The 23,964-nt window shown below is 31.3% G+C and overlaps 2 protein-coding genes across 4 annotated transcripts; both read left to right on the forward strand.

Annotated features, from left to right (window-relative positions):
- Positions 1–231: 231 nt before the first annotated feature.
- Positions 232–23,631, forward strand: LOC126735154 (cGMP-dependent protein kinase 1-like). 3 transcript variants are annotated; one of them, XM_050439096.1, is made up of 8 exons: positions 232–418; positions 14,800–15,001; positions 18,974–19,268; positions 19,325–19,556; positions 19,700–19,915; positions 20,038–20,225; positions 20,279–20,465; positions 22,254–23,631. In XM_050439096.1, exons 2-8 carry the CDS (start codon positions 14,856–14,858, stop codon positions 22,877–22,879), a joined length of 1,890 nt encoding a protein of 629 aa, XP_050295053.1. In that variant the 5' UTR covers positions 232–418; positions 14,800–14,855; the 3' UTR covers positions 22,880–23,631. The 3 variants fall into 3 exon arrangements, with proteins under 3 accessions (XP_050295053.1, XP_050295055.1, XP_050295054.1); XM_050439098.1 differs by lacking the exon at positions 232–418 and adding an exon at positions 5,707–5,853; XM_050439097.1 differs by lacking the exon at positions 232–418 and adding an exon at positions 5,963–6,161.
- On the forward strand, positions 1,271–2,511 carry LOC126735194 (jerky protein homolog-like). Its single transcript, XM_050439145.1, has 2 exons — positions 1,271–1,849; positions 1,906–2,511. Exons 1-2 carry the CDS (start codon positions 1,271–1,273, stop codon positions 2,509–2,511), a joined length of 1,185 nt encoding a protein of 394 aa, XP_050295102.1.
- Positions 23,632–23,964: the final 333 nt, after the last annotated feature.

A 23,964-nucleotide genomic window follows, 5' to 3' on the forward strand; every position in this document is an offset into this window, starting at 1 on the left:
TAAGAAAAACTATATTTAAATTATACTATTAATGAAATATATGATTAAGTTAGGAAATGCTTAGTAATTGCCTCCCTGGTCAGAATGGTTTTGATCAATAAACAGAATTCAACTGATCATGCACGTACTATATGTGAACATGTTCCGTTTTAACACCAACTCAACATGAGCGTATAATAGCGGTATATATTGAAATTATTAATTATTATTTGTTAATCCGCGAACAACAATAATTACTGGCTATATACCGGCGTTGGCACTTGAAACGTAAACGTGATAACACACGAATCTTGAGTATATAGCAATTATTTTTTTGCTTGCTAGTTAGTGTTATATACGCGGAATTAATATATGTATGTATATGCTGTAAATAATGGCAACTTTTTTTGATATATAGTCCGACAACAAGTGATTTAAGGTAAGACATACTATATATAATTTTCTTATCTTAAAAAACATAATTATTATTGAAAAATGAAGAAATATTTGTTAAGTATTCTCTATGTATACAGGGTGGAGCATCGAAAACGAAACAGGCAATTACGGGCAGCTTATTAGTTTTTTTAAAAAACGGTCGGATCTGTCGATTCTATTTACAATCCCCTAAGAGAGGGTGACATATTAACCCTAAAATCTTAAATGGAAAGGGCGTCGAGTGAAATGTCGTTGATGTAGTTTAAGTTAGTAACTTTTAAGATTTTTCGCATTTAAACTTTAAAAGGTACAGTAGAGTCTCGATAACGTGAACGTCCCATAACGTGAACATTTCTAAACGTGAACAGCCTAATTGGTATTCAGCCTATTCTAAAACGTGAACGCCAAAAATATCTCGCCTCTATAACGTGAACAAAAAAATATTTATATCGTTTTACCCGTAGGCATTAAGCGGCATTTCCTATGTTCCCTTTGTCGGCAACTTTAGTACTAACTTAGTGCTTTTGCATATCGCCGCCAAATTGTATATCTTGTTTGTACATGTTTGGAAGAGATATGAAATTTGCGTCTTATTCAGTGTTTGTTCGCCGATCAATACGAAACAAGCACGATACCTACTAAGAAAGTAAATTATTTAAGTCTGGAAAAAAAAGCCCAACTCTTGTTCGATGTTAGTAGAGGTTGCGGAGTTACCTTTTTAGCAAAAAAGTATGGAATAACCAAATCCACGGTGTGTGCAATTAAGAATTAAAAAGACCAAATTACTTCAACAGTTGCCTTGACTTTTTCTGGACCAGGTAAACGAAAATCTCTTAGACCTTCTGAATATCCATTAATGAAAAAAACTTTGTATAAGTGGTTTTTACGACAACGAGAGAGGAATGCACCAATAAGTGGTTTAATTTTAAAAGAGAAAGCCAAATATTTTCACGAAAAACTGTACGACAAAAATTCCACTTTTTCTGCGAGCTGGGGGTGGTTGCAAAAGTTCAAGAAAAGATTTGGCATACGCTTCATAACAATAACTGGTGAAAAACTATCTTCTCAGCCCGAGCTGGTTTCACCATTCTTACGTAAACTTGAAGAAAAAATCAAGGACCTAAACTTAGACTATCACCAAGTTTACAACGCCGATGAAACCGGCTTGTACTGGAAGCTTTTACTTGGAAAGACTTACGTATCCAGTGAAGAAAAAACTGCCTCTGGAAGAAAAACAGCCAAAGAAAGAATAACGATTCTAGCATGTACAAATGTGACTGGACTACATAAATTAACTCCTTTGGTAATAGGGAAAGCTAAAAAACCACGAAGTTTTAAGAACTCTTACATTCCTGTACACTACAAAAACTCACAATCTGCATGGATGATAGCTGGAATTTTTAAGGAATGGTTCAAAGAAATTTTTGTTCCTGAGGTAAATTTCCTGCCATAGCTATACATTTCAAAATTAAAAGTTTGTTTTAATTTTAGGTGAGAAAGTTTCTTAAGAAACAAGGTCTTTCAGAGAAAGCACTTCTTTTATTGGATAATGCCCCCAGTCATCCCCCAGTAGAGGAACTTTTATCTGATGATGGACTAATTCAAGTTATGTATATGCCTCCCAATGTGTCACCCTTAATTCAACCTATGGACCAAAACGTTATTAGGTTGACTAAACTGCATTATCGCTCCATGTTATCGGCAATGGTTGTAGCGAATAAATCTAAGGACATGAATGTCATTATCAAACAATACAACCTCAGGGATGCTATTTTAAACTTATCACGAGCATGGAACAAATTAGAATCAGCAACCATTAAAAAGTGTTGGAAAAATATTTTCGAAAGCCAAAACAATGATGATCGTGAAGACACAATACCCTTAGCAACTCTTCGTCAAGAATTGCTAAGCCTGAATAGCATTGTAGAGACTAACCTCAATTTATTAGAAGAAATTGATCCAGGGCAAGACTTCGAATGTGGAGATATCGAAGAATGGAATAGAGATGACTTCGTTGAACATGATGAGAATTGTACTGCAGTGTCTAAGGATTCAGAAACCAAACAGGATCAAGATCAAGAGGTTTCTCAGGCTTAGGATAAAGTCACTCACCTTGAGGCAGTTCGTATATTTAACAGAGGTCTAGAATGGGCGGAGCAAAACAATGCCGACTTCGAGGATATTCAGTCTTTACACAAATTACGTGAATGTGCAACTATTCTTTCAAACAAACAACGTATCCGTCAAACAAAGTTAGACAACTTTTTTCTAAAAACAACTGATTAAATATAAATAATGTACATTGTACTTACTTACATACATATACTTACCTATATAATAAATATTTTTTTCTTTATACCATGTATAAACATATACATATACATTTTCAACTATGTATTACGAACTGTATAACATGTTTTTGTCCAATAAAATATATATTCAAAGTATATATACGTGTTAGTTTATCATGCGATTAACTTTATCCAGTAACATGAACTCCTCGAAAATATGAACACAGTCATCCCTAATTAGTTCACGCTATCGAGACTCTACTGTAATTTAAAAAATTGCTTTATTACAGATTTTTCTGCTTCTTTTAAGAAAACAATTTCTACGAAGTAACGTAAAAATACCGTATTCCTAAATAAGATATTTTTACTACACTTTCAAAAATTTATCGCAATAATACATTGAAAAAAAATAGCTTAAGCTTAATATAAATGCTCGAAATGTCCACCTTTTTTTTGCTTAAAACTATAATTGAAGTTGAAGTGTTGTGAACTTAAATTTATTTGAAGGCATTCATTTTCAATTCTGTTCTGTAAATCTTCTAATAAAATAAGTTGAAACTCATAGATTTTGCGTAGATTAAGTGGCTCCCAAGAAAAAACTCTAGAGGTGATATATCTGGCGACCGTGGAGTCCATTCAATAGCTGTTCTACCAATACATTGTCCTAGTAACTCTAATATTGTCGAACGAATAGTGCATAATGTGGTGGTGCACCTTGCTGAAGCATCACCCTTTCTTCAACATATCTATCATTTGATTTTCAATTATAGCTGGTAATATCGGATCAATGGTCTTCGTAGTAGCTTACAAGAACATTTCATCTGGTAAGAAAAATTAACCGATTAAATATTCGCCAAACATATCAGCCTAAACATTTTATTTTTGTGGGTATTGGCTGTGTACCTCACGATATACTTTGGGATTATTATTGACAATCTGAATCTACCATACCATTTAAGAAAAAAGAGAACTCATCATTTAACAAATTTATGATCGCCGATAGAAATCGTCTTCATTCAATTTTTTTACGTATTTCTTATGGATGAAAGTTATGAGCCTTTAGAGTTCTTTAAATACTATGTCGACTAACACTTGTTACAGTTTCCAATTGACGGGTACTTAACGTAGGATCTACATTAACATTAACATTTCCAGGATTTTCAATATCACGTTTGTGATGAACTATACTGATCCAGAAACAAGTTCTAGTATATACTTTTGTTGCACCCTGCTGTTCTCGTGTCGCTCGTTAATAAGTAATTGCGCCGTTCTATAAACACATTAATGTTTTCCAAAAAATATTTTAATTATAGTAAATCTTTCAGCCGTGGTATGCACATATTTAATTTCAAAAAGCAGGTATCAAAAAGAAGTAGGTTTCATCCTATAAATCATCGTACTAACACCGTACTTTACTTAAACCCGTTTTGCTTATCTCATTGAAGTAAATGCATGTACTTCAGTACTTCTTGGTAATGTTCTTTTTAAAAGAAACCGTAATAATCTGTAATAAAGTATTAATTTTAAATTACTTTTTAAAGTTTAAATGCGAAAATCATACTAAGTATCATTGTAAAGAGAATCGAAATTGATTTTAAATGAACAATCCATTTAGTTTAAGGATTTTATTAATTTCTTACAATACCCTGCGCATTTCTAAGATATATCACGAAAAACCAACCGATAACGTCGTGAAAATAAATTCGTGGAATGATCTAAATATTCTCAAAATAAATCGAAATGAATCCTACCAGATATTCATAGAATATTCGCATGCTTATTTCATTAAAACTTACATATATTAAAATCATTTTATTTCTTCAATATTTTAACACATTTTTCGAAAAGTTTTTTTTTTAAATATTTCACTTTTTGTATATTTTTCAGAAGTTTTCCCGGTTCAAAGCTCAGACAAATAGATGAAAAAGTTTGTAACTTGAAATAATAATATATTATAGTGAAATCACTAAACAGTTCTACCACTACGAGCGAAATTTATTATCAAATTTAGGCTAAAAAGATTTTTCAACTTGGTCGAATTTTGGTAGACCATCTATAATTATAGTCACTAATCTCGAAGTCACTAAAGTGTCTAAAGGTATTTGTTTATTTTCTATATGTATCAAATTCTAACTTATTATTATTTTAGATGACAAGAGTATCTAAGAATAAATTGCATGTTAAGGATATATTATAAAAAAAATTCATAGTTCTTAACAAAAAAAGTCTGAAAGGATATCTAATTGATATTTTGGCCCCCAATGTACTGCATATTTCTTTTTTAAATTATACAGACTATAATTTTTCACTTTTACAATACATTAAATTATCTGAACATTAACAATATATGGTTACTCATCGCTATTGTCGTAGCGAGACGTGAAGTTAAATATTAACTAAATGGATTCAAATTTTATTTGTTCGCCGAATTGATATTTTATTTGAGTTACATTTTTGACTATATTTTTTTATTGGTTTGCTAATTAATGGCCATGGAAGAATGGTTAAGAGGGTTATATAGACATATTTGCCATGGGCAAAATTCTTATTTCAAGGTTTATATATTCACAATGTAATTTCACGCGCTATATTTTTTTAAATCAATTTTTTAATTCCTTTGGGGCCTTTAAGTCTATACTTTGCATTTACTTATTCAATAAAACTAGAAAATTAAAATATGTGTTTTATTACAACTGTCGATTTATTTTTTGAATCGGGCTTATTTTGACATTAAATGTATATATACAAGATGTCGTGAAAAATATTGTAATGTAACTCTAAAACCGAGCATCAAAAACAACAAAAATAAAACTTTAGAGAAAATAAAAAGGGATCATAATTAGGGATATACTAAAACTACTTAATGATTTTTAATAAATTTATAAAATAAAAGTAAAACTTGTTTATAAGAAACCTTACACCGTCAACTTACACTCTGAAGTCATTTTTATCACATCAAATGACACATTCATCAAAGATAACAGAACGCACATTACCATAACGTAACTTTATTTATCGATGGCAAATGTTGTAGATTATCCTGTCAACATTTAGATTTTCTGTTTGGGTTATTACTAATATGTTTGAAACCGAGCCGTACTGATATTGATAAACAAAAGTCCATTTCTGTCCAGTTATCATATCGCAGGTAATTTTTTTTCTTAAAAATATCCCAAATAATTAAAAAGTAATTAAGTTTATCAGTTTTAAGGAGCGCACGCGCAATAGAAATATATAATATATTGAATAGGTACTCGAAAACCAATTTATATATTAAACGAAAAACCTTTAATCAGGGTGCCCTCGTGAGACTTAGAGTTAATTATAATTACAATGAAATCGATATTACTTTAAAGGATTATATTTATTATTTAAGAGTGTTTGTATGGGCCAACAATAACAATATTTCAATTTACCCACGTTTGATAGTGTAAATATACAATAAAGTTTATAAAGGTAAGTGGACTTAAGTGTGCTACATTGGCTTTATACAGGGTGGTGAGTAATAAAGCAGTTTTTCATATGAAGTATTTTCTAAAATAAAAATTAAAAAGTACTAGCAGAGCACATTTAAAAAATACAATATTATGTTATATAATGTTTCTTGTATTTATACCGAAGTGTTTTTATACTATAATATATTTTATGGAAAGTATATTTATTTTACGAACTATTATAAATGAACATAATACATTTTTCTAATTAAGTTAAGTATATTGACAATAAATAGTAAACAAAATATGTTTTTAAATTTTCTGGAGAGTGGAGAGGGATTGATAACTAGGGATGGTCGATTTCATAATCATGATTTTGTAATTTTTCGGTTATTATTAGAATTGAAAACAAAGATAAAATTAAAAATAATAAATATACATTTTTAAAAATTTTAGATAGAAGAGTAGAAGCAAAATTAGAAGTAGAATTAGAATTAATTATAATAAATAACTCATTTGATTTTAGTGTATATAATTTTTTATTTCTTAAAAATTAAGGGTTGGTAAGTAAAAAAGAGATTGATAATTTAAGAATGTTTGATCTAATAAATAATTAATAATTTTAGTATTTGTAACTTTCGATTTATTTATGTTAAAAAAAAAACAAAAAATCTATAAATAAATCGGTTAAAATATCCTTATTTATTTATTTATTTTATATGCTGTATGTAACGTAGAACTCGAACACCGTATAAGTTACAATGTCGATCAAATTTGATCTTAAGAATATTTTCGGAGATATTCCAAAAAAATAGAAATTCCAAAAAATTGTTAAATTTTTTCCTAACGCTATTTAAAGTCGTAGGTCAAATAAATGACACCTTTTCATTTTTGAAATGACTCCCTTCTGGGCCGCTTTTTACCCTATCTAATGGTGATTTAAAATTGAGGACACGATATTTCGTCTTTAACCCACCATCATTAGTTCCTATCCCTCTAACCATATTGGATTATACCAGATTTAAACAAAAAGTGTTTTTAATTACCTTTTTAATGAGATTTTCAGTAATTACATATATAGAACATTTTAAGGGTAAAAATTACGTCGTTGAAAAGATAATTGAAATAACTATTTATATCTAATATATGTTGTTCATAAGAAAAAAATAATGATGGTCGTTTAAAGATCAAACGTCGTATCACCAATTTTAGATCACCATCATGCAGGACGAAAAAATGACCACGAAAAAGTGTTATTTATTTTGCTCTACGGCTTGCAATAGCGTCAGAAAAAAATTAAAAAAAGTTTTTTCGGAATCTCCGTTTATTGATTGAGTTTTCAAACAAGCATTTTAATAAGCATCAAATTCCGTATCTTTGTCCCAACTTAACCAACCTTGTACCTCTTATGGCCTCTGAGTGTCCCATCATAATGGTGACCCTTAAATTTGGGACACCATAGTACAAAAAAATTAAAAGAAAAATCAATATATTTTCATTATGTTAAGAGTTCCGAAGGCAAAAATGCTTAATTCCTTCCTCTAATCCTAATTCCTACCTTTCCCTAATTCGACCTACTTCACGAATTATTTAATATTTTTTTATTGATCGAGCAATACCTTGCCCCCATATCTTAAATCTATGACACACTTTATATATTAATCCTTAAGGAAAAACGTTGACATTCACCTCGATCGTATAACGAGTCTCTCGACTTTTCATGGATAAATAAATGATTTTCTACGGAATTTCGCAGAAAACTTAATCGATATTGATTGAGGATACAAAGAAACAATGTTCAATAAATATTTATTAATGTCATCATAAAAAATGTTTTCATACGTCAATATTATTATTAATCTAAAACTACAGTCACCAAGGATTTTCTGTAAAAAAGTTATTAATTAATTTCTTAAAAGTAGACAAAGGCAAAATTCTTATATAGTTAAGACATTAAAACAAAAGATTTAACAGCCCAGTACCTTGGTACATCTTGACGTTTTCCAAGTTTAGTCCGCTTCTAATGGAAAATCTTGAATATTTTTCCTAAATCCATTACTCTGACTGCTCTTCTTTGCTTGGAGGTCAAATATTCTTCTATGTCTTCATGTAATAATTGCATATCTAATGGAATAAGGCAAAGTATAATAGGAAAAGTATCTCACCAAAGACACTTCTAGAACGGTCTTGAAGAACATATAGACTTCTCCCAAGATTCATAGTAAAAGCATACATTACATAGTTTCTCCACAGTAGTTTCAGGTCCAAAGTAACACCTAAAAACCTAACCTCAGTGTCGGCCTAAATATTTACTTCTCTCATTGAGAATATCCTTCCTTGAATTTTTGTATTAATGAAAAGCTAATTGAAGGCAAACCATGTTTTGCTTATGATTGGTTTTTTACATAATGGTATGACTTCTGTCAGAGATTTACTGGATGTGGAGATAGTGGCGTCATCTGCAAGGAGGGTATATTTTGTTGAGTTTGATGGTTTGGGAGGTTATTTATGTAAAGAAGAAATAACATGGTTCCTAGGATTAACTAACTACTATAATCCTCTCCTTGTTAATCTCACACCATTTATCTCCACTATCTATATAGGTTAATTAATAATCTAAGCCTAAAAATGTTTACATAATTTGTATTTCTAGATTAGCTAGTTCGGATTTTAACGACAATTTCGGGCTTAAAGAGAATTGTTTCGGAGATTCCTTACTCTGCGCATGTGATTGTATTAGGAGATTATAATGTGGATTATAAGGATGGAAGCTCTGCACTGACTTTGAGACTGTGTGACTTGATTAGATCTTTTAACTTAAAAATGCATATAGACTTACCTACTCGTTTCTGCACTATTGCTGATGCGGTTTTATCTGATCATAAAGCTATTTTATGTATAGGAGAACGAAGGGTGTATTAAGCCCCCGTTGGGCTATGAACGAATTTTTAGTGAGAGTAATTCTATTAAATTTTACAATTTGAGTACTTTAGCTGAATTAAATGTTGCTGGCTGGACTGATCTAATCGCCGAGTTTCATGTCAAGTCTGTTTGCCTTTTTAATACCGCCTTTCCTATTGTTAGGCTGAAGAAGAGGTCAGTGTTCGGTAGGTTTTGGTTTACTCTTGTCTCAAAGTCACTTCCAAAAATTTGCGTGCCCTTAATACCATCACAAACTGATTCTCCAGTTTTTCATCAATATTGTTGTAAAACAGCTCAAACAGGTCAATGAATTTATTGATAATAAGCAATGTCGCTATAAAAGTAAATATCGACAAGTTGTAAAACCTGAGATGAATCTCTCTGATGTCTATTTGGAAGATAGGAACCTAAAGGTTGGATACTGCTCGGGGAAAACCATAAAAAGACAGTTTCCTTAAAAGGTTGTTATGATTCACACAGTCGAATGCTTTACTCAAGTCACAGAAGAGAACTGAGTTAAACTGCATGCTATAAAAACAATCGACTCTATTTGAAATTAGATGGTAATTTATATTATCTTTTCTAAAAGCGGATAGACAGCGAGTAAAGAGTTTATTGAACTCAAAAAAATTTATGATTTGCCATGCATTTTTCCAGAATTTTTAAAAGAATTGGTAGAAATGAGATCGTTTTATGTCGGTCGAAGAGATTTTACTAGATTGAAATTATTAATAGTTACAAAGCAAGCAAATAATTACAATACTATATATAGAAATATAATTTTTACTAAAATTTAGTCTCAAAATTGAAGGAATATAGACATTTCTCTAATAGAAGCGCATGAACTTCTTTCTTGAATTTTTGTAGGTTAGTGCCCTTACTAAAGGTGGTAAGAAATTAAAAGCCTTAATACACATATATTGGAACCTCTTTGAAAAAAAAATGGATATGCAAAGATCTGTTTCTGCTCCTGGTGACAACTGACAGGCCCTCAGAATAAATATAATGATTTTGCAAAAAAGTTGTTAAAAATTTCGGTACAAACATTACAAGAGACTTGAAGTACAAGGAAGGCACAGTCAGAAAACCCAGCTTGAAAAAGTGAGATCTACAAAATTGTATATGATGCAATCGAAGGATGCAGCAAATGACTCATTTTTGTGCTTTAAAGACTTCAATTGACAGATGTGATTTTCCCCAAAACATGTTGCTATAAAATATATCGAAATAATATCTCTCAGTTTTCGAATTAAAGCATTACTATTTAATGTCCAACTAATAATTTATTTGCCTTTATTTACTAAAGCGCACAAATTTTGTCTTATCTAAATTCAGCCTTAGACAGCTCACTCTGCAACATTCCTACATCTATTTAACCACTTCTGAAAAGTTTTGAAAGATCAGACAGATCTAAATCCGACAGTATTATAGATGTATTATATGCATATCGTGATACCAGGCCAGTTATACATTCTTTGCTGAGTTATTAATTCTTACATACAATAACGAGAGGACCAGCCCAAAAATGGATCTCTGAAGCATTCGCTGCTTTATTTCTGTAGCTTGTAAAATGTATTCCTTACATATTACTGGTTATGAAAATATATTGAGTCCTTATAGAGAGTATTGGGATCTCCAATTTTTTCATTGTTAATTTCTAAGCATATATCGGAGTGAACTTCCCTATTATTATTTTTTTTTTAAATTTCCAGGCTGTTTTAACTTTATTTTTAGAATTAGAAATCATATTTTTATGGGTACTAATACGGTACTCAGAAACCCTATAAACCTTTTGGGTTTTTTTTTATACCAAACATAAAGATCCTTAATATCTTTGAATATTGTTTAACTTCTGGTGTTATCTATGGTGTCTTGTCAGTTTTGATCTTTGATAAAGAGAGAGGAAACGACAGATTAAAGTAGCATATAAAAATATTAATGTAATTTGTATATTTTCATTTGACTTTATACAGGGTGTCCCAAAATTAGTGGACGAAACGTGAACCCTGTATTCTTTGGTCAAACCCTGTCCAATTTTGATATGCTGAATTTAGTTGTCACTTCATAATTTTCATTATTTAGTCAGGTGCGTATCATTTAGGGGGTGAGCCTAAAAAAATACCTAAAAAAAATTGTGTGCAAAGTTTTTGTTTTTTTTTCTTTAAATTTTAAAAATTTAAAGCTTTTTACGTAAAAAAGTACCTCTTGGTCAATAACGCTAGGAATTACCATTTTCGAGAAAAACGCATTTAAAAATAACGCTGCATAGTATTATTTTCACTACCAATTTTTATGAACACTTAGTAGCAGGCTTTGGAAAAAATTGACACACTGCATAATGACATTAACATTTGTTGTAATTGATTAGTTGTCATTTTGCATTCAAATTGTTAATATCTTTTTAACTATGGAAGACTTTTCGACCCGTGAAAAAGTAGATATTCATTTTATGTATGGGTTTTGCAATGGAAACGCACATGCCGCTGCACGAGAGTATCGGCGGAGGTTTCCTGCAAGAAGGCTTCCACATTGGAAAGTTTTTGTTAGAATTCATAGAAATTTACTTGAATATGGATCCTTCGAACGTGCTCGAGGGCAAGAAAAGACCAATTGCAAATGATGGTTATGGGGAAGTACTGAATTTAATTGAAGAAAACCCTCAAATATCATTGAGGACCTTAGAAGAGATTACCAATATTCCAAACTCAATTGTAAGTAAAATTAAGTATGATAAATAAATAATTAAGTACCTAATTTGTTATCCAAAAAATTAAATTAAAGTACTTATAACTGAAAATTGAGATTGGTATAAATAGTGTTGTTATTAATTATTATCGTCGGATCGCATTAAATTCATTTCAAAATACTCTAATTACTATTATTATTATTATTATTATTTACTTTATTTACTTGGATAAGTCTTATCACAAACATCAAACACCCCAAAACAAATCCTTTTGACGACTAACTGGAATGTTTAGTGGCTTACTAAGGTTTAGGCTTATTTCCTATGCAATTTAAAATATTTAAAAATAATTTCTAATTGGAGGAATGACTAAGATATTAGGATACCATCCTTTCCATTATAAAAGGGTTCAGGAGTTAGAAGAAGAAGATTTTCCAGCTCGAGTAGACTTCTGTCATTGGATTTTAAATCACCCAAATCTTCGTCAAAAAATTTTGTGGTCAGAGGCAACTTTTTCTAGGAGTAAGGGCTTTAACAGCCGTAATACTCATTTTTGGAGCATCGAGAATCCGAGAGTAGTTCGACGAACTAACTTTCAGCATAGATTTTCCTTTAACGTATGAGCGGGTTTGATAGGAGATAAATTGATAAGCCCAATTATTTTGCCACACAGGTTACCTGGTCGTCATTATTTAAATTTTATTGAAAACAATCTCAGATATTTACTGGACGATGTTCCCATAGAAACTCGGCTGGAAATGATTTTTCAGCACGATGGGGCACCAGCTCACTACAGCGGACAGGTGAGAAACTGGCTGGACAATAATTTTACAGGCAGATGGATAGGCCGAGGTAGTCCAATAAACTGGCCTGCACGATCGCCCGACCTTAATCCTCTAGATTATTATCTTTGGGGTAATATGTGCAATATTATTTATGCTACCGAAATTGATACTTCAGAAGAGCTTCAGAGGCGAATTCTCGCAGCTGCAGGCCAAATAAGAGAAAACCGATTTGAAATTCTTAGATCGACCCAAAACATTCAAAAAAGATCCAGGTTATGCTTTCAGGAAAACGGAAACTTGTTTGAAGATTTGCCTCAAATAAATTAGTATTTTTATCTGTTTGCAATTTTATTTGTCAATTTACTTTTGAAGCGTGCTATTGAGTTTTAATAAAAAATTTTAATAATAATACTATGCAGCGTTATTTTTAAATGCGTTTTTCTCGAAAATGGTAATTCCTAGCGTTATTGACCAAGAGGTACTTTTTTACGTAAAAAGCTTTAAATTTTTAAAATTTAAAGAAAAAAAAAACAAAAACTTTGCACACAATTTTTTTTTAGGTATTTTTTTAGGCTCACCCCCTAAGTGATACACACCTGACTAAATAATGAAAATTATGAAATGACAACTAAATTTAGCATATAAAAATTGGGAGAATACCAAAATTTAAAATTTTTATATTTACCCGTTTCGAAAATAAGTGGAAAAAACCATCTTCAGGTGCCCCCTTTAAAAGGGGCGTAACTCCCTTGGGGGGCGTTTGCCGATATATGTTTATAGGAAAAAGTGAGGTTATTTTTGACCAAAGAATACAGGGTTCGCGTTTCGTCCACTAATTTTGGGACACCCTGTGTAGTTAATAAGTTTGATTATATTTGCATTAATAGAGAAACGTTTGTTTATGTTCCTTACCTTGCTCGGGGCTTGCACTGCATGTAATCTCAAATCCTGACGATAGTGATTGGTCTAAGATATCAGTAGTATACATTTGACACTGTAGAACTTCTGTTAGGGTACTAAAAATATTATCAATGCATGTACCAGAATTAGGGCTTTAGCTACTTCATTTAAGGCATGTAAAACTGAAAAGGTAAGATGGCTTTGATTTTTTTCTCATCAGAAAAATCTACATTAAAATCTCCATTAATAAATCAGTGTTCCCTGTGGCAATAAATTTGTTCTTAAAGTTCTGCAATTGTTGTGATAATTAAATGTATGTCTCCAATTGCTGATCTAGTACATATAAGTATATAAGTGGTATTAGTTAAAACTGCCTGACATACACAAAATTCACAATGTTTTTCTAGTGGTACTACATCAATTAGACTTACATTCAGCCTTTATATGTCACGACTAGGTTTATTTTTCATAAGGCTGAATATATTCCTTACTTCGTTAAATGTTACCTCTCTAAATGAAAACATTAGTATAGAATCATTAATATTTAAATTTTCTAGAGGGTTAAAATCTGGATATGTATTTCTTAGTAACGAAGTTTTCATGTTATGTGTTTTATGTCGAGAAACATTGACAATTTCTCATATTTTTTCTGGGTTTAAGCGATTGAGAATTAACCGATCATTATAATTTATTTTTGCTTCCCTGATTTCATTTCTATAGTAATTATATTGTCCATAACTATCCACAGTATTATATTGATGCGCCTTTTTTTTGCAGTTTGTATGAATTATTTAATATTTCTCATACTAATAAAGCAATCCTCATATATTAAATCTAGGACAACCCTTATATATTAATCCGGAAAAACGTTGGCATTCACCTCGACCCCATAACGGGTTTCTCGACTTCGTTGAATAAATAAATAAATTTCTACCGAATTTCGAAGGAAACTTTCTCCGCATTATTTTAAAATACAGAGCGTTATCAAAAAAAAAACAATTAAAAAAAAATCATCTCCAGACGTTAAATAGAGTATTAATTTTTAAAATTTAAAAAAAAACGTAGCTCCTATGAAAAAATCGTTTTTTTTTTCAAATGATTTATTTAGTCGATTTCGTGTGACCTTTAGTCATGCCACAGATGTATACCGATAAAAGGAACATACCCAAACCATACGATAATATATCACAAATTGACCACCTGTAAACGTTTTATTCGATCCATATAAGCGCGGTCGTCAATATACACAAAACCCAGATATAGTAATTTCTTAGTTTCAAAAGTCGATGGTGTGTCGCGTGTTTCACCCGACTCGATTGCACGCTATCCGATTTTTTTGTTTAGCTAATATATAGTTTTTTTTCAAGTTTATTGCCGCCAAGAGGTTGATGAACATTCGATTTTTAATAAAAAGGGGATCAGAATGACATTGAAGAATTTTTGCAAAATCCAAATTAACGACAAGAACAAAATTAAGCCGAGGAGGAGGTCCGGTTTGCTGTCCCCGTTCGCTCTTAATCCTGGCAAGTGTAAAATACATTTTGAGGGAACGAATGTGAAAAGTAAGATGTAAGTATCCGAATTTATGAAATAACTTGAATAGTTATATAAAATAGTATCAGCAATTTTAATATTTCTGGAACATTTTCAATAAATTTGTCAAATTATTGAATGAGGGCACTTTCTTTTATATATTGTAGTTTCCCCATCTTGCAGAGTAAATTTTCCTTTTACGCCTAAAATCTTTTAAGAATATGCTAAAAAACTCTAGTAGGAAACTATGGAATTTTATGAAAGTGGTAAATTGCATCCAAAAGCAATTTTTTTTCATTAAATTATAAATACGATATGCTAATCATATTTATTTAAATTATTTAGGCAGTGTCTGCTTTTATTGATCAGCATTTTTTATATTTAAATAAAAACAACTTAACCTAATTCAAAAGATTTTTAAAATAATATATAAAACACTTGTAAATGCTATTTAAATACAAAACAATTAAATAAATGAGGCAATACAAAAAATACCAGAGATATAAATCAAAACAAAACAAATAAAAGTTGAAAGCCTCTCCAAATTATAAAAAGCAAGGTCATGCCTTTACATTCTTTTAAAATTGTTTTAAGTCATTTTCTTGTATTTAAGGGCCGATGGTTAAATAGTTTTTACCTACATTTATAAAGGAACTCCTGACAAGCTCAATGTAAAGGATTGGTAATTCAAAAAATATGATTCTGACATGTATTATGGTTCTCTTTAAGCTCAAGTTCCGCATAATTTCTAGCATAAACAGAGAGCATAAAATCAAATGTCGCTTGACATTTTATCGTCGTCGTATTCGTACCTTTCTTCATCTCTAATTCGCGGTTCCAACTAAGTAAATAAATTGAAATATTTCTGTCTTATGGTTTCATATTCTAGGAAACAGAATATAATAAATCATCCATAGCAAATTAATTTTCCAGAACTATTAAGATGCACTACGATTGAAGATCTCGGTATTACTTTTGATCAAGCTTATAGTTTTCATGAATTATTTGAATTAGGTACGCTCTAAGATGTAAGATCTCTTGGATTTAAAAGTCTAGAGGTTTTTAAGATTTCATTTAATTCTTTTATAAGATAAAAGTTTGAATACTGTACATTTGTTTGACAATCTTAGAAAATTTATTGTCATATCATTTTTATTTAAATAAATCTGTTTAATCAAGTAAGTTTAAAAATTCCAAGACAAAATTTAAGAAATCCGTATTTACGTCTGCAGAATGCTTAACCATTTTGGCAATAACATGGACATATTTGCAGATTCTATTAAATGGAAACTGTTATGACAATGTACAAATTTATTTTTTTTATGTTTAGTAGCTTGTCTGTGCTTTTTCTTTGTTTTCAATTTAATTTTATTGTTTAGTAGTTAAATTAAAATAACTTAAGCAAATAATAAGCTAACTAGTTTCATTAGCTTCATTTTTGCTTATATTAGGCAATGGGTAACTATTTAAAGTAAAAACAACTTAAAAATAGGGAATGAAAGCCATCTTGGCAAAAAAAAGCGATATGCCTAATTTTTTATTCAAGATGGCGCCCATCCACCATTTTCATTCACAATGAATCTTTTGTTATCCTACTTTTATTTATACCGCTGCATTTATGGAAGTAGTCTTAAAATTGCTAAGCTTCTTATTAATTCTTTCAATATGTATTTGGTTGAAAGAATACCTAGCAAAGGCGACATATAATACTTCAATTGCAAACACATATTACTAAAATGTGTACATGTCCTCCCAATAATCCATTCGTCCAATATACGGTTAAACCTATTAATCATTTCATCAAAATGAGGTGTACTAAACCAGATAAGCTACTAAATCTTTCATTACATTAACTTCTTCGAGAAAGCTATTGTTGACAGAATATTATTCTGGCAGCTTACATATTATAAGACTAAATCTCATAAATTTGCATTTTTTTGCATGTCAGTAACCTAACACCATGAAAAACAATATCAATATTTCTTTGCAATTCTTAATACATGCATCTGCAAATATTACGTTTAATTTTGCAAACAACTTTACTATATTAAAACACTCTTCAGCTATAGCATCTTCAAAATGCATAGCCTGGAGCACCAGAATTAGATTTAGAGCGTATAAAAGTCCAAAAGTTTTTAGGATCACTGTTTAATGGTAAGACCGTTGCTGGAAGTTTTTACTTTTAACCTGTTACTCCAGAGGAACTTATACCTATTGTTCAAACAATAAAAAATAAAAACTTATTTAGTTGAGATGACGTATCTGTAAAGGTGTTTCTAAATGTACCTCTGGCTGATGCCATAAGCAACTCGTTTGAGGATGGAAGTTAACCACTTAATCTATGTTAAAAGGAGCATCTGTTATTCCACTTTTCAAGGGAAGAAATAAAATATTAATGACGCTATTTTTTGGGCTCTTGAAGAGCTATATCCCAGAATTAATAGAGGCGAGTTTGCTTCCGTTTTGTGATGTCTCTAAAGCTTTCGATTGTGTTGATTATGATATTTTGCTGAGCAAGTTAACTGTCTATAACTTTAGAGGGAAATCTTTGCAATCTTGCCTTGAGGGTTTAATAATTTGAACATTAATAACTCTGGTGTTCTACAAGGTGTTGTGTTAGGTCCTTAAATATTTCTGCTCTATGTCAACGACTTGCCTGGTGTGCTATAGTATGGTTCTTAAACAGCACTTGCTGATGATTCAACAGTATTGTGGCGTCATAAGGATCCTTTGAAGCAAATGATAGATGATCTTAGGAGTGTTAAACTTTGGTGTGATGCCAATGGTTTGACATTTAATATTGTACAAAAAAGTATCTTTTGGAGGTAATATTGACAATTTTGCTATATAAAACACTCAATTTAAACTGTAAGGTATTGGTTGAAATTTATATTGATGAAAGGTTAAAGTTTGAGTCTCATATAGGTAATGTCTGCGGTAGATTCTCTTCTGGTTGTTTTGCTCCAAGAACTGTGAGAATCGAGGTCGGCTCTATCGTGACAAGTGGTGTTTACTTTACATTAGCTGAAGCACAACTAAGTTTTAAGATTTGCTTCTGAACCTTATGTTCAGCACTCTTCAATTAACTTGTTGTGCTACAGAAAAGACCGTTGCATTATATATACAGGGTGTTCATTTGAAAACTTCCCACCACGGATTTATCGAAAACCACTGTTTAAAAAAAAACGCCGAAATACGTCAAAAGGTTTGTCACGGGGGACAACTTTCTAACCTAAAATTACTTCACCCCCTTTCACCCTCTGCCCCCCAGAGTCACACCTTAAATGGGGTATCGAGTAATAGCTTGTTTAAAAGGTCTTTCGAAGTCTTTTATTTTGACGTTTGATTTTTTAAAATCAGTCGATTCGTTTTCGAGAAAATTAGAAAAATCTTTGTTTATCTTAATTTGTTCAGATAGAAAACAAAAACGTGAAAATATCAGTTTTTATTTCAATAAGTGTTCAAAATGTTGCCCGTCTTTGGCCAAACAATGATATAGGCGATGTTCAAATTCCTGACGGACATTTTCAAAAACATGTTGTGAGATATCATGGCAGCTGTCGATGCTGCGTTGACGAAGTTCATCCAAACTTTCAGGTTGGGGAGTAAACACAATAGATTTCAAATGACCCCATAGAAAAAAGTCTAGCGGCGTTATATCAGGAGATCTAGCAGGCCATTCTATAGGCCCCCTTCGCCCTTATTGGGATGATTATTTTGATGGATGATTATTTTCATAATCATCCATATGATTATGAAAATAAAATATATTTTGCCTTTGACTTTAAAAATCTGTCAATCAAATTGTGTAAGGAAACTGTAAAGACGATATTAAAATAATATATTTTTTTTAAATTCTAGTGACAAATAAATAAAAGGAGGTGCTCTTACTCTTCAGCAATATAAAGCTAGTCGAGAATATCAATAATTTTTAACACCCATCCTCCATTTTGTCCATTAAAATCTTGGAACGATCTAGGTAACTAATGACTTTCCTTTTAATTCCAGCGACGAAAACGTAATTTATCAAGCCCTAATTAATAACGAGTTCCTGCGTAACGTCCTCACCGGATCCTCCCTTCAAAAGTTGATAGATTGCATGTACGAGAAAAATATAGAAGCCGGCGACACTTTACTGGAACAAGGCCACATCAATTCATTTCTTTTCGTGTCGAAAAGTGGAACTTACAAGGTTACCGAGAATGATAAGCAAACCGATCTTTTCGGGGGGTCAAGGGTGTTCGGGGAAGTGGCGATACTTCATAGTGCGAAGGCCAGTCAAACCATTAAGGCCATTACTAAGGTTAGTAGGTCCTTTTAATTCGTCCCAAGGATGTGTTATTGTTAATTTATTTATAGGGTTCAATATGGGTCCTGGACTGTATCCAATACAAAAATATAACAGTGAACTCGCATGTGGAAAAGAGGGAGGAAATAGTGAGTTTCTTAAAGGACGTGCCCAGCATCCGAAGAGCGTCCAACAGTAGACTTTACACGCTCTGTGATTTGTTTCATGAAAAGTTTTTTCCTGGGACAAGTAGTTTGGTTAAAGAAGGAGATATTGTTAGCGATTTTATCATTGTAACATCGGGTAATTAAGCATTTTTTTAAAAATGTAAATTGATTTAGAAAACTGGGAAGAAATGACCGTTTTTTATCCCTTTTAGTGAACTAAGTTTGTACTCTTAAATCTATTCTCATCCTTGTACTGCAAACATGTCTTCTATATTTTAGGTACCGCCACCATTTTAACACGAGAAAGAAACCGAAAACTGGATAAACTGACCAGAGGATGTTTTTTTGGCGACTACATTTTCCAAAAAGAAACCATTAGCCTATACACGATTCTAGCCGATCCGCCAGGTGTCGAATGCCTAGTAATATCCCGAAAGGAGTTTTTGAATCATTTCCATGATCTAGAACATTTTTTAAATCGAAAATCTTCTATAAGTAAGTAACGTTTGACAACAACGCTTCTCACTTATATGTGTGCTCTCGTATAGAAGCGTTGCTGCCATATAATACAAGAAATAGTGAGTTGATAATAGGAGTAGAATACTGATCCTTTCCAGGTCCTACAGAAGCATCAACCAAATATGCTCAACTCCAGTTAAAGAATCTAAAGAAAATAAAAACGTTAGGACTGGGCGGTTTTGGTAAAGTTGAACTCGTTCAAGATTCAAGGCATAAGGATGATATTTTCGCGTTGAAACTGATGAAGAAGTTTGAAATTACCGGACACCAGGCTCATATTGATCAGGTAGATTCGGGTTTTTTCGAAATTATTCTTTGGTAAAGGTAAGAACTTTTCAGGTTTATAATGAAAAAAACCTTCAAATGGCCTGCAACAGTGATTTCATCGTCAGATTATTTAGGACGTTTAGGGATAATAAATATGTGTATTTTTTATTGGAACCATGTATGGGAGGAGACCTCTGGAACATGCTTAGGCGACAGAGAAGAAAATGTTTCGACACCGATACAGCAAAGTTCTATGCAGGTGAAGTTTGGTTTATTAGTTAGTTACAGTCTCCTATCTGGTCATTCTTAATATTAAACTAAAATGAATACAAACCTTAAATAAGTTCTTAAAATATATAGAGTTTTGTTAAAAACATTTTTTTAAAATCTATTGACTAACTGCTCAATAACTCCAGAACGGTATAACAAGCGGTATCTACAAGAACATTTGTTAAGATCTGTTTAGTAACGAAACTCATTAGCTTTCAGGAGAAACTAAAATCAATAAAATTGTTACTTAATTTTTTAAAATATTTAGAGTTTTGTAAAGCCTTTGACAGTATCCATATTTTTTTAATCTATTGAATAACTGCTTAATAACTCCAAAACGGTTGTATTTTTAAGGAAACTTGTAAGAGCCTTTTTGGTAAAACAACTATGTGGCAGACTCGTTCTGCGACCTCTCGAAGGCATTCGACTGCATGTACTTAATAAAATCGAGGCTTAGGAGGTTAGGGGAACTCCCTACAACCTTCTAAAGTCCTCATATACCTCTATAAATAACAACAGCAAAAAACGATGCTAAAAACTGGGCTACAGTTAAAAACAAAAACGGTACTATCAAGGGTACCACAAGGGACGATAATCGAACCAATTTTATTCATCATTTATTTAAACGATTTTCGATTCTGTTTCGAGTCTGGAAAATGTATCCAATTTGCAGACGATAAGACATATTATAACTTGCATAAAGTTTTAGAACAAACACAGGACATAAACTCACAATAAAGCACACATGTAAAAAATTGGTTCGATTCAAAAGTGTCAATTAATGAAAATGAAACAACATTTTTAGGAATTATATTAAATAAAGAGGTCTCTTTTAAACCGTATATATAGTCCTTAAATCGTAAACTAACAAGTGTCAACTTCTTACTAAGAAAAATATTGCAATACACAACAACAGACCTTGGTAGAATCGCGTACATGGCCATGTTCCATAATTTAATAATGTATGGTGTCGTGGGATGGTATCAATCTACAGACTGGTATACCATATTTATACAATAAAAAAAAGCTATAACAAGCACTCCAATATGTAAAAAGCAATATTGCTTACATGTTGGATGCAACATACATGTTTGGAGCATGTTACATGCAACTAGCCAATCAATCCATATTCATAATACAAGAAACAAGTTGTTATGCTCCAACATAGACTAACCTTAACTCAAAGAAATTTTAAAATATTATTTATTAAACTTTTTAATAAATGAAATAAAAACTCTGCCTCCTAATATAAATTTAAACTCACAATTAAAAAAATCTCTGACTTTGACTGGGGTAGAATAATTGTATTTATTCCTATATTGTCCTATTTATGTGTTAGCCATATCATTTTATACCGGAACAAATTAAAAAAAATATATATAAGTTCGTAATAATTACAATATATTATCCCTATTTGACTATGTACAATGTTTTGTAATTGATTTAATATTTCTTAGCTTTGTATAAAAGACTTATTTTTAAGTATACTTTATAACTTAGGTCACAATATTTTACACCTATTTTACTAAGCACAATATTATTACTTAACATTTTATAATTGACGATATTAATTTGACGATGCTTAAACTTTGATTGTATTGTAGGCTTCACTGTACAATTGTAGTTGTATTTTTTGCAAATAAAAGATTCGTTTATTCATTCCTTCAACTGATCGGCTTTCAGAAAAAACAAAAAACAATGAAATTGTTATAAGGGTCTTTCAAATATAATAATTTTCATCCTTGAGCATTTTTAATACGAATATTAATTTTTCCAGGTTGTATAGTGGAAGCCCTTGGCTACCTTCACTCCAGAGACATCGTATACAGAGATCTAAAACCGGAAAATGTAATGGTATCCGCCTCCGGTTACCTCAAACTAACAGATTTCGGATTTGCAAAGAAAATTGCCCTTAATGAGACCGCTTATAGTTTTGTCGGTACTGCCGAGTACGTAGCTCCAGAACTAATACAAAATTTACCCCACGACAGGGGGGTGGATTATTGGGCCTTGGGTGTATTCATTTATGAACTGTTAGTGGGTAACTCGCCCTTCAGAAATGAGGAGCATAACGATTTGAAGACTTACAAGGCGATTTTGAAGGGAATTGACTTTGTTACGTTTCCTTTTATCGTGTCTCCTAGAGCTAGAAACTTAATTAAAAAGTTATGTAAGCCTTTATCGATAGACCGAATTGGGTGTCAAAAGAATGGTATTAAAGATATTAAAATACATCCGTGGTTTTCCAAGTTGGATTGGGAGAAATTGAGCCGTATGGAGCTGGAGCCTCCCATAAGGATATCGTTGAACGGGAGGACGGATACGAGGTATTTTGAACAGTTTAGGGAGGAAAAAGAGGATGTCGTTTTGGAGGATTTTTCTGCTTGGGATAAGGATTTTTAGTATTAATGTAAATCGTGGTACTTGAAGTACAGGATGCGTTTTTTGTGCTACCACAAGTATACTAATTTTTATTTTTTACTGAAATACTCTTTGAGATGTTAAGCAGTTTGAACTAATGTTGTGTTTGTCTTAAAAGAAGTTTCGGAGAAAATATAAGTATACAATGCTTGGATAAAGCTCTTTATACATAATATAAGAACCAATTTTTTTCTATAATAGGCTTTAAATAGTTGTTAGATGTATACAATTTAGATATAAGAAAATGTTTTATAATTTTATGATAATAAGTAGAGATTTAAGACACCAAATGACGGGCGCATTATGAATTTGTGATTTTTTCTTGCTCCTCCACCATTTACTTTTTTTACATCTTTTAAATTATTTTTGGTCTTACTAATTTAGATTTCACCAACGTCTTATTTTCTTACTTTCTTCACATAAAACTGTGCCCGCTCCTTCACCATTTATTTTTTTCTTTAATTTTTCCAACTCTGAATGTCGTCATATTTTCCGTCTACTAGTAATTTTCTCTATAATTTTCTCCGGCTACTTCACCATTTGTTGCATTGAAGGCTTTTTATTGTTTCGTTTTCCCTGTAAGAAAAATATAGTGGAATCTTCTTCTCTTAGGAATCGACATTAAATTTAAATAATTTTTTATGAAAAGCGATTTAAATTTAAAATTGTAATTTGTTGTTTAGCTGCGTCCTCTAGATTTTATTAATAAACCTTTTCTTGCTTCTCTACCATTGTGACTCGTTACGTTAATTTATGTTTATTTTATGTTACGTTTGTTTTATATTATTATTATTATTATTTCATTTTTTAATTTTGTCCTTGCTCCTCCGCCATTTGTTTTATACTCTTCCTGGCTCCTATGCCAGATTTTTCATATACCTTTACGACAAATTTCAATTTTACACTTAATTTTATAACAGTTTAGGGCAAATCGTAATTTTTAACTTTTTTTTCCTGCCTTCTCCACACACAGTTTTTGAATGTTCTTTAAGGATAAATGTCATTTTTATAATTTCATCCTTGTTCCTCCACCATTTATTTTATGGCTTTTGAAACGAATACTATGC

The sequence above is a fragment of the Anthonomus grandis genome, chromosome 4, assembly GCF_022605725.1.
Source record: "Anthonomus grandis grandis chromosome 4, icAntGran1.3, whole genome shotgun sequence".
NCBI classification, from domain to species: Eukaryota; Metazoa; Arthropoda; class Insecta; order Coleoptera; family Curculionidae; genus Anthonomus; species Anthonomus grandis.